The 15,999-nt window shown below is 41.9% G+C and overlaps 1 protein-coding gene across 1 annotated transcript in view; it reads left to right on the top strand.

The window, feature by feature from the left end:
* Positions 1-3,165: 3,165 nt before the first annotated feature.
* Positions 3,166-15,999, top strand: part of LOC145361298 (BCL2/adenovirus E1B 19 kDa protein-interacting protein 3-like) — a 41,559-nt gene continuing 28,725 nt past the window's right edge. Inside the window, exons 1-2 of the mRNA XM_080216949.1 lie at positions 3,166-3,334; positions 15,761-15,947. Of these exons, the coding sequence (XP_080073075.1) occupies positions 3,289-3,334; positions 15,761-15,947 (233 nt within the window). The 5' untranslated portion in view covers positions 3,166-3,288. The remainder of the gene's footprint in view (positions 3,335-15,760; positions 15,948-15,999) is intronic.

Genomic DNA, 15,999 nt, shown 5'->3' with positions numbered 1-15,999 from the left:
ACCACTTTATTTACCGATTAAGTGAGGGGTTATTTTTAAATGGGGTTTCAGTGTTAACATTCTGAACTCCGGAATATGATGTAAAACAGACTGCTGAGAGGTTTTTTTTGCCCTAACTTCGACCTGATACCATACACCAATGTTGGAACTGGTTTTCGCCACTGGTATCATACACAACCAGATCCTTTTTGGGGCTCAGAGGTGGACTTGAAAAGGTGTACTAGATGTGGGGGCGTGTATCTCAACCTGGCTTCAGAGGTAAATCATTGTGGTGGTAATCTGAAGATTTTCCTCACTACACCGCCACGCCAGTTTAGTAACGTTGAGAGTAGTTTTGTCAGTGTTGCGCTGCCTTGGATAGAGCAATTTTTATATGTTACCAATCCCCTGCCACATGGTGGTGCTGCAATGACTCTGCAAATACATGTTTTTCAAATTGAGATTGCTCTAGCCTTGATGATTTGCACGCCTGCCAGATTGCTCTGGTTTTATATTTATGCTTTGTCTATCAGAATTCTCGATGTGGATACGCCGGCGTTGGACTGGGGTAAACACAGTAAAAAGTCTGACAACAGCAGGTTTCAGTCCAACCGATTTATTTGATAGTGAATTTACTATCAAATAAATCGGTTGGACTGAAACCTGGTGTTGTCAGACTTTTTACTGTGTCAGAATTCTCTGCAGTGATATTGCTGTTTTCCTTGTATCGTTTGTTGCTTTTTGAAAGGGAAGACAAATCCCAACAGATTTGTGTCAGCATATCCAGTGTAAAGTTCATTTCATATTCACAAGTAGGCTTACATTAGCACTGCAGAGAGGTTACTGTGAAAATCCCCTCCTCAGTACACTCTGCCTGTTGGGGTACACTGAGGGAACACAGTGAAAATTACCATTTCTGGTATACCAATACGTGTGACAATAATAATTCAAACCAAAGTCTTGCACTTTGGGAGGAAACCCACGTAGACACGGGGAGAATGTGCAAGTTCCATACAGACAGTGGCCCAAGCCGGGAATCGAACCGGGGTCCGTGGTGTTGAGGCAGCAATGCTAATCACTGTGCCACCATGCTGCCCTTGATGTCTTTGTGGTCAGAAGTTTGAAATCCATCGTCATAAATTGGAACAGATATTAGACATGAGAAAAAGGAATCTTTCCTTAATCTAAAATGTTTAAAAAAACTGATATTCTTGCAATTCTTTGCAGAGAATATCACTTCAATTCAAGCTAAAGGATATCGGATCATGATGAGCCAAGTCAGCGCACAACCAAGGGAGCTTGTTGCCACAACACTTGTTTAAACAAAAGTACAAACAAAACATGGTTAAGAAGCTCATGTATAGTATTTGTAAATATTGTATTGATTATGGCTTATTGTATTTCATAACCAATTATTGCACATAAAATATCCTCAGGATTGTTATCCTGGAATGTGTTACAGCCAGCACGCCAGGGATGTTCCTTCAGATTATTTTTGTATTAACGTTTCATTCAGGGCCACAGAACAAGCATTGTTCTGAGTACAACTCTTGAGGAATGCTGCAATATTGCTGTATTGTATCAAGGAACAAAAAGAGACCATTTAGAATCATGAGCTGTTCATGTCATGTAATGAGATTGAGGTTTAATTCCACATTCATGCCTTTGGCCCAAATCTCTGCATATCTTTGAACAAACTATCTTGGATTTGAAACTCTCAATTGCTCTAACATGAGGTATCACTTGGTATCACAAACTTTTAACATGCTTGGGATGTGTAAAATTTCTCTTATGAACTTCAATTTTTCTTCCAATTTTCAAACTGTTTCTGGTCCTGCAAACAGTGGAAATAACTTAGCCTATCCAGTCCTTTTAATATCTAGACAAATTTGAGCAAATCCCTCTTCAACCGTGGCCATTCCAGGAAATAAAACTTCAGTTTGTATAACTTCTCCTAATTTAACCCTTGGCGTACACATTTTTGTAAACTTAAGTAGTACACTAAGTCTGAGACATTCCCCCTGCCCCTCCAGAGTGTGTGCAGAAGAGCGCTCAATACTCAAGTTTATAAACTTATGAGGGGTATAGATAGATCGTTGGAAGCTTTTTCTCAGAATAGAAATGACAATTACAAGGGGACACGGTTCAAGATAAGGGGGGAAAAGTTTAGTGGAGATGTGTGGGGGAGGTTTTCTACACTGCTGAGTGAGGTGGTTGAGGTAGACACGTGAGCAATGTTTAAGACTTAACTGGATAGACACATGAACAGGTGGGGAATAGAGGGAAACAGGCGGTTGGTCCAGCTAGGACAGTGCACTCTTGGTGGGTTGAAAGGCCTGTTCCTGTACTATACTGTTCTTTGAGGACTTCGCTGAATAACTTCTATTCCCTTGTGTCCAAGTCCTTCAGAAAGAGAAAGCACAGTGGAGTGTCACAGTAGTTAGCTGTAGAAAAGATATGAAGTCCAGTGAGCCTGTACAGAGTATGACTATTTTACTGAGGCTCTTTCCCCTAACCTACAGTAGCAGGATGTGTGGGAGGAAAAACATGCAGATACAGGGCGAATTGGAACACTGGAATTGAACTGATGACTTCACACAGTCAGCTTGAACTTGCATTGAACCCTGGTTTGTTGCACTGTGCTATGAGGCAGCAGGGCCAACTATCATGCCGTCGAGCTAGATGTGGTGCATGAAGTGAAGGAATGAGGGTAAGAAGAGGACTATTTGCCTTTTTGCGTGGAGGTAACATTCTTTGGGGGGAGGGGTTCAAAGGGTAGAGTTTGAAGTGCCAAGGTGGCACAGTGGTTAGCACTGCTCCCTCAATGCAGGGATACCTGTTCGATTTCTCCCACACTCAGGGGATGGGCCATGCTCAATGACTCAGTATCAGGGAGATCAGTAGGATCAAAAGGGACGGGGGAGAGTCGGTGCCGACTCGATGGGGCTGCACTGCAGGGTTTTGATGAGTGCGATGCCAAAGGGCAAGGTCCGAAGTCCACCTGGATTGCTGCCCATGATGTGGTAGCAGTGTGGGATGGTCGCTGGTGTGACAGGTGCTTCCTTTAGGACCCTGCAGCCTCTCCCTACCCTGCTTGTATCCATTGAGCAGGCTGCACAAGCGGGTCAGGGGTCGCCATGACGTCATGGCGGACGTGGCGGCCACGCCTACTCCGAGGAGCGGGCCGGCGCACGCGCAGTCCAGCCCGGTGGCAGGGACCGAACGGCTCGTGCAGGGACCGTTGGAAAATTCAAACCGTCCGAACGGCCATCAGCGTCCGGCCAGGGGGGCAAAACTGAACCCGGCGCAATGGCAGCCGCACAACAGGCCCAAACCGAAGAGACTGGACTCAACGGTGGGTGACAGCAGCCGCCGGATGTGTGTATAAGATATTTTTGTGAACATAAATTACTATCACTCACCGTGAAGTAAAGCCGCGCTAAAGTGAGGGCAGCAACCTCCAAGGAGTCTCGAGTTATCGAAGGGGGTGGGGGTGGTGGTTGGTGAAGGAGCGACATTAATCTGAAGGCGGCTTGTATGGTTTTTTTCTCGGGGAAGCAAACAAAAACATAAGGGGCGTGGCGACCACGAGATGATCGACAGCGGCCTTAACCAATAGGAGAGCAGAATGTTGTGTCGGGCCAGGGAGCACCAGCCAATAGGGAGTGGGGAAGGCAGGGTCAGAGGAGGCGGGGTAATGAGAAGGCGGGGCTTATGGGGGCGGGGCCACATGGGGATTGGGATCAGTGTTTGGACAGCAAGGTCCTCTGGTCCCTATTCTCACCCCTGTCAGCCTTGGCCAATGATTTATTATTGGTACACAGTGAAAAGTATTGACATGTAGAAGTAAGTTTCTTTACTGGTCATGAGTAAGGCTCACAATAACACTGCAGTGAAGTTCCCCCAGTTGCCATAGTCCAGCGCCTTTTTGGGTGGAAGTACTTAACCAGAACGTCTTTTCAGAATGTGGGAGGAAACCAGAGCACCCGGAGGAAATCCATGCAGACACAAGAAGAACGTGCAAACTCCACACAGACAATGACCCAGGCCAGGAATCAAACCCGGGTTCCCTGGTGCTGTGAAGTAGCAGCGCTAACCATTGTGCTACCGTGCCGCCCACTGTATAGATATACAGTGAAAAGCATTGTTTCTTGCATGCTGTATAGACAAAACATACCATTCATAGAGAAGGAAATAAGAGAGTGCAGAATGTAGTGTTACAGTCATAGCTCGGATGTAGAGAAAGATCAACTTAATGCAAGGTAAGTGCAATCAAAAGTCTGACAACAGCAGGGAAGAACCTGTTCTTGAGTTGGTTTATATGCAATTTCAGTGTTTTGTATCTTTTTCCTGATGGAAGAAGGTGGAAAGGAGTCGTCCTTGGTGTGTGGAGCCCATAATTATGCTGGCTGCTTTGCTGACCTAGTAAGAAGTGCAGAGAGAATCAGTGGTTAGGAGGATGGATTGGGCTACATTCACGACTCTTTGTAGTTCCATGTGGTCTTGGTCAGAGCATGAACCACACCAACCTGTGATACAATCAGAAAGAATGCTTTCTGTGGTGCATCTGTAGAGTTGGTGAGAGTCGTAGCTGACATGCCAAATTTCCTTCATCTTCTGAGAAAGTTGAGACATGGGTGGGCTTTCTCAACAATCGTGTTGGCATGGGACGACACTCCTGCCTCCGAGTCAGACTGTTGAGGGCCCCCATGCCTCCCCCCGCAAACGAAGTAAACCTTTCCAGGCTGGTGCTCAAGTTGCTGTCCTGAGGGAGTGCGACACTGCCTGAAGTGCTATCTGTCATAGAGTCCCCACATTGCACAAGGAAGCATTTGGTCCATGGAATTTTCACCAACCTTCTGACAGAGTATCCGTTCTTTATTTATTTTTATTTATTTATAAATGTCACGAGTAGGCTTACATTGACACTACAATGAAGTTACTGTGAAAATTCCTCAGTTGCCACACTCCGGCACCTCCCCCGTCACTATCCTTGTAACCTCACAGACTTAGATGGTTAATTCGTCTAATTTACACATGTTGAGACACTAAGGTGCAATTTACCATGGCCGTTCCTCTCAACCAGCATATCTTAGGACTATGGGAGGAAACTGGAGCACCTGGAAGAAACCCACATAAACATGGGGAGAACATACAAACTCCACACAGACAGTAACTGAGGCTGAACCTGAGCCCAGGTCCCTGGTGCTGAGAGGCAGCAGTGCTAGCCACTCTGTCACCCCTTCTGGCAGATAAAACTGCATATGCCCTAGGTTGGACCTAAATATTCCCATGGGCAAGAGCTGGGAAAATCTCCTTTGAATATCCCAGCGCCAAAATTTATCTCTTCAATAACTGTCATGCAAATAAATGTGCTCATCATTTATCTCACTGTTGTTCTGGGATTGAGTGGGCCAATTTTCTTTTGCACTTCCAAAATTGCCTTGTTAAGTGCATTTATTTTTTTAAATCAAAAATACATCATAGAATGTCAAGTTCTTTCACATCCTTAGGAGTTTTTAAAGCTCATTCTTGATCTCCAATCGTATGGAATGACCTGTACCTGCAGGAGGAGGTTGTGGTGTTTAACTTTACTCCTTGCTCCAGGATGCATATTTATTGGTGACCTGAAATTAAATGGGCTACATTGCTAATTAATAAACACTGGCATTAGCAAATGGACAGGTCTTTCAACAAAATGATTTCTGATTAAATAAATGATAGTTTTAATTTGTGCTAGTGGGCTGTTTCTGCACCATAATCTATGTGCTATATAACTTTCCATTTTTGAAAACTTAGAGTCTAAGAGGGTCTTGATAACCTGTCTGTAGGGTGCCTTCATCTCCCACCTCAGCTGAGACCAGTTTCCAGCACAAGCTGGCGAAATGAAATGTTGTGTATGCAACATGATGAATATTTCTCTTTACTATTTTTAAACCAGCAAAAAAAAATTCATATCTCCTAATTGTGAGATTCTCTTTGGCGTTGTACAGTCACACTAAGTTTGGGAACAGTTAATGAACTGATGGGGTTTGCATTTCGGACACTTTGCACCAAGCAGTTTTGAAGTAGAATCGCACAATTTCAGCTTTGCATTTCCTCTTGCTTCAGCTGACAATATAAAGTGTCGAAGTTTTGTCTTTAAACCTTTAATTTTCTGCTTATCAGTTCCACTTTAACGTTAAAGTCAAGCTAACATTTGGTCAAAAGTGAATGACATTGTTTGTGCAGCTGGCCAGATCATTTTAATCAATGAATTACATATTGTTTTACAAGCTGCTGTTTTACAACTGGGTCCTTTCCAACAAAATCAGTTAATGGGAAAAAAGAGCAACTGCTTCAAAAGCAGTCATGTTCTTGTCATGGCAAAATTAATGATGGTAAATTTTGTTAAGGGTTTGTTTTAACTTTGCTTATTCTTGAAAATGTTGTCGTTATGAAGCATTTTAGACAGTTATGTGTTCCTGTGCTGAGTTAAAATTGAGGAAATCTAACCAGTGAATTGCTGGAAATAGGAGTTTACTTCTTGAGGAAGAACTTAATGTGTGTTTCCTTAGCACATTCCATCAACATGTCTTTCTTCAGTGTTATGATGGACCTTATCTGAGAGTTTCATGTATTGTAGAGAGTTTTATTTCAGGTAAAGGCTTGCAAATTCTGGATTAAAGTAATACTGTTTTTCAAATGGTTACTGAAACATAGAAACTAGGAGCAGAAACTAGGCCATTCGAGCATGCAGGTGTTAAATACCAGATGTTTGGGTGTGACAGTTTTTATCCTCCAACAACCAGTTATATTTTGTGCTCTTATTTGTAGCATTTTAGCAGTCTTTTACACTTAAAAAAAACTTTCTTGCACACACAAGCACAAAACAAAGCACTTTCTGCATCCTGTAAATGGCCTACCTTTCAGCCAAATCACTTCCTGAGCATTTATTTATTTCTGTTATCTCTAGCCTACCAGGCCGTTTCACCAGATTAATTATATAAATGTTACGAAACAAGTCGTAGGTTGTTAAGTTGCGAAGATGACCGTTTGAAGTATCTGAAACTTTGGAGCTGCAGAGAGGCTGGTCTATTAGAAAAATTAGAAAAATAAATGACTAGCTTGAATATTAATCTTCTGCAGACTGGTTAGTGAGTCAAGTTACTTTGCAGGCTCCTGCTTTTGAAGGAGGAGCTGGGTCGGAAATGAAAGCAGCAGTTATTTACATGGAAACAGAAATACCAAACCAGATAATCTGTTCAGTAAGTTATATCCTGTTCTTCTTCATTGTATGGTTTATTGTACACAAACTTGGGAATGACTTACTTATTAGGCAGTCCCAGTCTGCTTTGTGTTGTGGGACATAATTTTCATTATGTATTCTCTTTTGCGTTCATAACAGTTCTAAAAGCTTAAGTTTAAAATACAGAACATTAAAATGTTTGAAAATTAGCAAAGTCCCACTGCTTCCAAACTGGATTGTTCATTTTCAAAACATGTGTTTTCTTTGCACAGGAAACTTTATCAGTATACTAAATTGAGTTTTACCATTGCATGATCAAAGACAAGCTATCAGGCTGTGATTGAGTTAATTTACTCTGGGGAACTGGAAAGCCGTGTTATAATGTGCCACTAAGCAATTAGTTTGCAAGTTTTATTGTTAGTTTTGAGACTATTGTTGTCCTATCATCTATGATTATCTGTTTTTGTGCAACCATCCATTTTAGAGTTGCTTGAATCTCTTGAACAGCTTGGAAAGCAAGCATTCAAGATTTGCTTACATTTCACAATATATCATTGAGTAAAAACAAATTCATTATGACAGTAAGGGCTGATTTAATTTGTTTTTGACATTTTGTGATTTCTGTTAGACCTGAGAATGATTGTCTTTGCCAGAGTCTTCACATGCTTTTATTGAAATTTAAGGAGTGAAATTTGTTTATTTTTCTATCAAATATTGTAAGTGGGATCAGTTGGATTAAATTTATAACATGCAGTCGCCAATATGCCTCACCTGTCCTCACAAAAACAAACTGTAGTTTCCAGGTAAAGCAAGGCATGGGAGCAGAGGGAGAACTGGAGTAGAATAAGAAAACTTGAGCTGATCCTCTTTTTGAAATGAGTCATTTTGCCTTGTATTTTTCAATTTCTATCATAAATTCATATGTCCACAGAGAATAAAGTTAGTCGGATCTGAAGTTGGACCCTGTAGTGCAGGCAGTAGAACTGCCAAAAGAGAAAGTAAAAGTGATACAACAGCTTTACTGGCGTCACTGCAAGGAGGCAAAAACAGTTCACATATTTCAGAGCATAAGAGTTTATAATGGGACAAGGGATGGTGTTGGCAGGCTTAAGATTTGTAGTATGTGAATAACTGGTACTTTGGGTACTTGCTTATTCAAGTTTAATAAGAAATAATCATTGGAGTGCACCTGACCATTGCTGTATCCTGTTCATCAATTTGAATAACTGCCAAAGATGCAATAATATGAGATTAAAGTTGAGTAAAATTCTGTGGCATGTTGCATAACCTGAATGGATTTGCAGTTAAGTTTTGAAATTCAGACTGTTTTCACAGTTCTTGTTCAACTTACTTGCTTACCTGGTATTGGAAAAGCAATTAGTGTTATGTGTCTTGCATACAGGACGTTACTGAGGCAAAGTTAAATTCTAATAGTCCAGAGCATGAACGGATTAGTGTTCCATTCGTAAATACAGATGAGATATGCAGTGCCCTCCATTGGCTTTTGGTTAAATGCACTATTCTGCGTTGCTAAGTTGCATTTCAGGAGTTTCGGAGTCATTGTTTTTTAAAAATGAAATGTCTCTGACCAAGTTGCATCTCAGCTTAATAAACATTTCAAGCAAACAGTTATGCATAGTTGCAAAAAAGTGCAGCTGTATTGTCCTCTGAAAAATAAAATACTCGCCAAACAGCCTTGTGAGCATAGAAGAGGAATATATTTTTCCCACTGATGGATTCATGGATACTTTTATGGAGATTAAGTTGCGCTCCATTGGAGAATTGATTAATGTGAAAGAAGCTGATAGCAACATCAAAAAAGTTGAGAAAGAAATTGTTGGGCAAACCAAAAGTTAGCATTTTCTCTCAACCTGTCAGGTTTAAACAAAGTACTCTTCTATATACATGTATATACCAGCAAGGTTTGTGGTTACTGCCCATCCCTTGTTTGCCTTGAAAAGTTGATGGAGTGCCGCTTAATCAGCTCAATGTTTTTGTTCTCCATTATGTACTGAATAGATTATTTTAAATATTTATCATACTTCATATCATTTTGAAACAGTGCAGATTAAAAATGCATAATGGAAATTTGAAATTATACAAACATGACTAGAAAATGCAGGTTAGCATTTCCATTTGGAAGCACTGAGCTCCCATTTCTTGATCTGGATTAAAAAATAATTTTGTTGTGTATCTCCAGTCTTTCCTGTTTAAGAACATTTATTTTGCATTTTGTAAAATTGCATGTTTTTTAAAAATGTCTGTTTGGTTAAGAAATCAAACTTGGGTTCAGTAAAGCATAAGTTGAATTAACATGAAAGCATAATACCTTGTTCATAAGCGTTGTGGTGTTCAATTTAATTTTTTAGAAAAAAAGCGAGGATAAAGTATTTAATATCATTTTAAAGCCTAACACAACTCCATTTTACAGCATAAAACTTGTGAAAGTTTGCATCAGCAGTGCTTTATGTAATTCAAGTGCTTTGATATGAGTGAGAAAAATATCTGACTATGGTGATAGGAATGTTACAATTGAAATCTTTTGCAGGACAGTTTTAAGTGTTTTTTAGAGTTTTATTTATTAGTGTCACAAGTCAGTTTACAATGAAATTACTGTGAAAATCCCCGAGTCGTCATGTTCGGCTACACTGAGGGAGAATTTAGCATGGCACCTAAACAGCATGTCCTTTGGATTGAGAGAGGAAACCAGAGCACCTAGAGGAAACGCATGCGGACATTGGGAGAGTCTGCACAGACAGTGACCCAAACCGGGCATTGAACACAGTTCCCTGGTGCTGTGAGACAGTAGTGCCACCGTGTCGCCCCAGATACCCAGGCAATCGTGCATTTCAGAGTATGTCATCCTGTCCCCCCACCCTTCCACCCCACCCCACCCCCACCCCTTTGTACATTCCCCGTAAGGGGAACATCATCTCAGCATGTATTCTGATAAAACTCTTTAGAATCTGACACATTTAATTAAGATCATCTGCTGAATTCCAATATAGGCCCAACCTGCTCAATCATTCCTCATAAAGCAACCCTTTCATCCCAGGAATCAGCCTTGTGTATCTTCTCTGAACTGTTCCAATGCAAATATGTCCTTTGTTATGGAAAACAAAACTGTAGTACTCCAGTTGCAGTTTCACCAACGCCTTGTGCAGTTGTTGCAAGACTTCCCTGCTTTTATATTAGGTTCCCCTTGCCAAAAGGGCAGTATGATGACACAGTTGTTAGCACAGCTGCCTCAGAGCGTCAGTGACCCAGGTTCGATTCCAGACTTGGATGACTGTTTGGAGTCTGCATGCATTCGCCATGTCTGAGTGAGTTTCCTCTGGGTGCTCTTTTTCCTTCCATGCTCCAAAGATGTGCAGGTTAAGTTGATTGGCCATGCTAAATTGCCCCTTAGTGTCCCAAGATGTGTAGGTTAGGGGGATTAGTGGGGTAACTACATGGGGTAGGGGATAAGGCCTTAGGTACAATGCGCTCAAAGGGTGATGTAGACTTGATGGGCTGAATGGCGTCCTTCTACTCTGTAGGGATTCTATATATGAGAAGGCAGCATCCATTTGTCTTCATGACGTGTTGTGCCTGCATGCTGACTTTTCTAATTCATGGACATGGACATCAGCTCCCTCAACACTGCAGAATTCTGCTGTCTCCCGCTATTTAAATAATAATCTTCTTTTCTCTTATTCTTACTCAGTGGACAACCTCGTTTTGCTACATTGGACTGCATGTGCCAAATATTTAGCTACTCACTTAAACTGTCTGTATTACTTCACAGACAATAACCTCCTCACAAATTGCTCTCTTATATGTACTTTGTATCGCCAGAGAATTTGGTCCCACCACTGGCAGTCACTTCATCCAAGCCATTAATATTGATGGCTGATAGTTGAGGTCTTAATACTAATTCCTGTGGCATTCCACTGGTTACATTTAGCCAACCTGAGGATGACTTATTTATCCTGACTCTGTTTCCTTGGTTGGTTGCAGCTCTAATATGCAAATTTTAACTCCCAACACCATGAGATTCTATCTTGTGCAGTTATCTTTTATACGACACTGTATTGAGTGCTTTTTGGAAATCCAAATGCACTGCATCTTCTGAGTGCCTTTTATCCACCTTGCTGACTACATTCTCAAAGAACTCTAATAAATTTGTCAAACACAATTTCCCTTTCACAAAACTGTGTTGATTTTGCCTGATTATCTTATGCTTGTCTAAAAGAGCTGTTATTTTGTCCTTCACAATAGATTCTAACATATTCCCAGTAGCAGATGTTAGGTTAACTTGCCTACTGTTTCCTGCTCTTTGCCTCCCTTGTTTCTTGAATTGTGAGTCAGTTCCCTTCCGTGAAAACTTGTGATGTGCGATGGTTTTAACAATATTTGCGCCATACAATGCTTGTTCCAAGGTTAATGCAGATTTGATTTTTGGCTTGTATGATGCCTTTCAGAACATCAGGAACATCCTGCCAAGTGCTTTACAGCCACTCAGTGCCTTTTTGTAGTACATTCAATGTTGTCATTTGGGAAACTGGTATGATGGTGATCAATTACTGCTCAAAGCCACTCAGTGTTTGGGACATATCACATTTCAATGTGATTATTTCAAGCACTACATCTGCACTTGTTTCTTTTTATTCGTTTGCATATTAAAATATCTTCCCTGTTGCTTTTTGTTAACTGAAGACAAATATACCCTTAAGAATGGGTGATGAATGTTTGTGCTAAATTATTTATTTAATGTGAGTAAGTTGAAAGATAGGAATGATAAACTTGTAAGGTAGTTGAAGTTTCAAATTAAAACTGCTACAGGAATCAAAAGTAATACCGTGGTTGGATTTTATTTTACTAGAGAGGCAGTGCTCGACAGACTGGAGGGGCTGATTGTGGACAAGTCCCCAGGACCGGATGGAATGCATCCGAGGGTTCTGAAAGAAATGGCGGAGGTGATAGTGGATGCCTTGGTGGTTATTTTCCAGACGTCGCTGGATTCCGGGGAAGTGCCGGAGGATTGGAAAACGGCTAATGTTACGCCGTTGTTTAAGAAGGGTGCCAGGCAAAAGGCGGGGAATTATAGGCCGGTTAGTTTAACGTCTGTGGTAGGTAAAATGTTAGAATCCGTCATTAAGGAGGAAATTGCGAGGCATCTTGAAGGGAACTGCTTGATAGAGCAGACGCAGCACGGTTTCATTAAAGGGAAGTCGTGTCTGACAAATTTACTGGAGTTCTATGAGGATGTGTCTAGGGCAGTGGATAGAGGAGAGCCGGTGGATGTGGTTTTTCTGGATTTTCAGAAGGCGTTTGACAAAGTACCTCACAAGAGGTTATTGCAGAAGGTCGAGGGACATGGAGTTGGGGGTAGGGTGTTAGCGTGGATAGAGGATTGGTTGTCAAATAGGAGGCAGAGAGTGGGGGTCAACGGGTGCTATTCGGATTGGCGGATGGTGACTAGTGGAGTGCCCCAGGGGTCGGTGCTGGGGCCTCAGCTTTTTACCATTTATACAGATGATCTGGAGGAGGGAACCGAGTGTAGGGTGTCGAAATTTGCTGATGACACCAAGATTGGGGGAACGGCAAATTGTGCGGAGGGTGGTGAGAGTCTACAGAAGGATCTAGATAGGCTGGGCGAATGGGCCAGGAAATGGCAAATGGAATTTAATGTTGGCAAGTGTGAGGTGGTCCACTTTGGTAGGAAGAATGGTAGGAAGGACTATTACTTACATGGCGAAAAACTGCAGCAGGCGACGGTGCAGAGGGACCTCGGGGTCCTTGTGCATGAGTCGCAAAAACCCAGCTTGCAGGTGCAGCAGGTGGTCAGGAAGGCGAATGGGATGCTGGCCTTCATAGCGAGGGGGATTGAATATAAAAGTAGGGAGGTCTTGCTGCAGCTGTATAGGGCATTGGTGAGGCTGCAGCTGGAGTACTGTGTGCAGTTTTGGGCGCCGCACCTGCGCAAAGATATTTTGGCCTTGGAGGGAGTGCAGAGGAGGTTTACTAGGCTGATACCAGAGTTGAGGGGGTTGAGCTTTGAGGAGAGGCTGAATAAACTAGGCTTGTACTCGTTAGAGTTTAGAAGAATGAGGGAAGATCTCATTGAGATGTATAAGATGATGAATGGGATGGATAGGATAGAGGTGGAGAGACTCTTCCCGCTCAAAAAAGACAGTAGGACTAGGGGGCACAGCCTCAAGATAAAGGGGGGGCGGTTTAGAACGGAGTTGAGGAGGAACTTCTTCACTCAAAGGGTGGTGAATCTCTGGAATTCTCTGCCCGTTGAAGTGGTGGAGGCTGCCTCGCTAAATATTTTTAAGACGCGGGTTGATGGGTTTTTGATAAGAGAGGGGATTAAGGGTTATGGGGAGAGGGCGGGAAAGTGGAACTGAGCCAAGACAGATCAGACATGATCTTATTGAATGGCGGGGCAGGCTTGAAGGGCTAGATGGCCTACTCCTCCTATTTCTTATGTTCTTATGTTCTTATAGTCATGCATGTGGAACATGCATTATAATTGGAGGATTTGTTTCCTTGTAGCATTTTAAATTGTGGACAACATAGCAGAAGCTGCAACTGTTTATGATTGCAGATTGAAACAATTTGGCAAGTAATATGGAGTGTTTGTGAGGGTAGATTTGAGTAATTTGCTTTGAGAAGGATGCCTTTGCCACGTAGTTTCCCGAAAAGGTGAAAGGACGTGTCTACTGGATGTTGGCAATGAAAATGCTGGATAGGAGGCTGACACAAAGCAACATTTGTCGGGTCCTGTCAATTCTTCTGTTGCGTAAACTATTTGAAAGACTATGATATAACAGGCAATATCTGAATCACCTTGTTTATCTTCAGTGATTTTTGAAGTGATTTATACCATGTCCATGGGAGGAATTTCCAGAATTTGGGATGTAAATGATGAAAGGCACAGTAGCCTTTGGATTAGTCGAAGGAAGTACAAATGTGCAGAGGTCAGTGTTGAGGGAACACAGAGTTTTTGGATGATGTTGGACAGGAGAAGGTTGGAAAGATGTACGGAAAGATGGTGAAACATGTGCACAGTTCAGGAAGGATTTTTGTATGAAGATATCAATTTTAAAATGTAAGTATTACCAGACTAGGCGATGGTATAGGTCAGTAAACATTGAGGTGATGGGTGACAAAAATTGGTGTGGATTCCGTTACAGGCAGCCACGTTTTGCAGAAACTCAAGTTTATGAATGAAGGATGGGTTGATGAGAGGCTAGCCAGGAAAACATAGTATGAGTTGTATCTGCTGGCGGCAGAAGCATGTATGAAGATTTCAGCATCATGTGCAATGAATTGTGCTGTATGGAAGATCTGGTTGGAAGCTCAGCTACATCAGGTAGACAAGTTTAAAAGTAAAATGAGTTTTTGGCGTTTTCTTAAGGTACCTGTTTAGAATTTCTTTACTTTGTTGTGGGCATTGCTGGCTAGTCCAACACCTATTGCTCAATCCTGATTGCCCTTGAAAAGGTTGTGGTGATGAGCTGCCACCTTGAATCATTGCAGTCCATGTGGTGTGGGTACAACCATAGTACTGTTTGGAAGGGGAGTTCCAGGATTTTGACCCAATGACAGTGAAAGAATGGTGATATGGTTCCAAGTCAAGATGGTGTTTGGCTCGGAAGTGAACTTGGAAGGTGGTGATGTTCCCATGCTTCTGCTGCCCTTGTCAATCCAGACAGAAAGATTGTGAGTTGGGGCGGTGTTGCTGAATGAATCTACATGAGTTGAACAATGCTGAACAAGATTACAATGCCAAGATCTGAAGGCTGAACGTTCTTCATCAATACGCACGTAGTTATCTAAATAGAGTGGCTTGAGTCGGTGATCTTTTAATGTTTATATATTGCTGTATACTATCACAGATTGTGTGTGTGTCTCTCTCTGTCTCCATGTTTCTGGATGCACAAGGTTGAGACTGAAGCAGAAAAGAAAACTGTATATTGGTGATTTTTACAGTGGAGTGTTTTCTTACAAAAATGGCTAAAAGATTGTCCAAATGTATTTTCTGCAATTCACATTCAAAGTAAGTGATTGAATCGTTCTCTGGTTCCTGTTAAGGGATTTACACATCTCTGTTAAGTAACCTTAAGTTGTTTGGCAGCTGCAGAAAGCCGGCAGCTGTTAGAAATTGCAAGACTCTGACAGTGTTTCGAAGTAACAATTAGTAAACAGGCTGATTTATATTTTTTGTTTAAACATCACGTTGTTCTGGGAGGAATTTGGAGAAATTGACCAGGCAAGCAAGGCGAAAAGTTTGCTGCCTGGTATACAGGCTGGAAGCTTTTATTTTTGAGCTTTGGAAGAACTGTGTTGCATTGCCCCCTGTAGTTAAGTAGTCCTTGCCATTCATTGTCTATTCTCACAGGTGAAGTATACCAACTTAGTACGAGAATGAATTTGCCCTTGGTAGAATTAACCCCAACTCATCTCATTGCTTTTAATTGGTGGTGGTATTTGGGGGATGGGGCTAATTGGTTAAAAAATAAGTTTTAGCTTTATAAGTTGTGTTTTCTTACAATGTTTTAGGCTCCTGGGTGGAGTTACACTTGAAGAACAGTGGAAATGGGAACGATAATGGGATCAGCAGAAATGGAGGATTGGAACATGTGCCCTCATCTTCGTCCATCCACAATGGAGACATGGAAAAAATACTTCTGGATGCTCAGCATGAATCAGGCCAGAGCAGTTCTCGGGGAAGCTCCCACTGCGACAGGTGAAGAAATAGTGACAGTTAAGAGAACTGCTGTAGCTTAGAAGATTCATGT

This window comes from Carcharhinus amblyrhynchos, chromosome 34, assembly GCF_965287045.1.
Source record: "Carcharhinus amblyrhynchos chromosome 34, sCarAmb.v2.hapA, whole genome shotgun sequence".
Taxonomy (NCBI): domain Eukaryota; kingdom Metazoa; phylum Chordata; class Chondrichthyes; order Carcharhiniformes; family Carcharhinidae; genus Carcharhinus; species Carcharhinus amblyrhynchos.
This window is presented reverse-complemented; position numbering and strand designations above follow the sequence as displayed.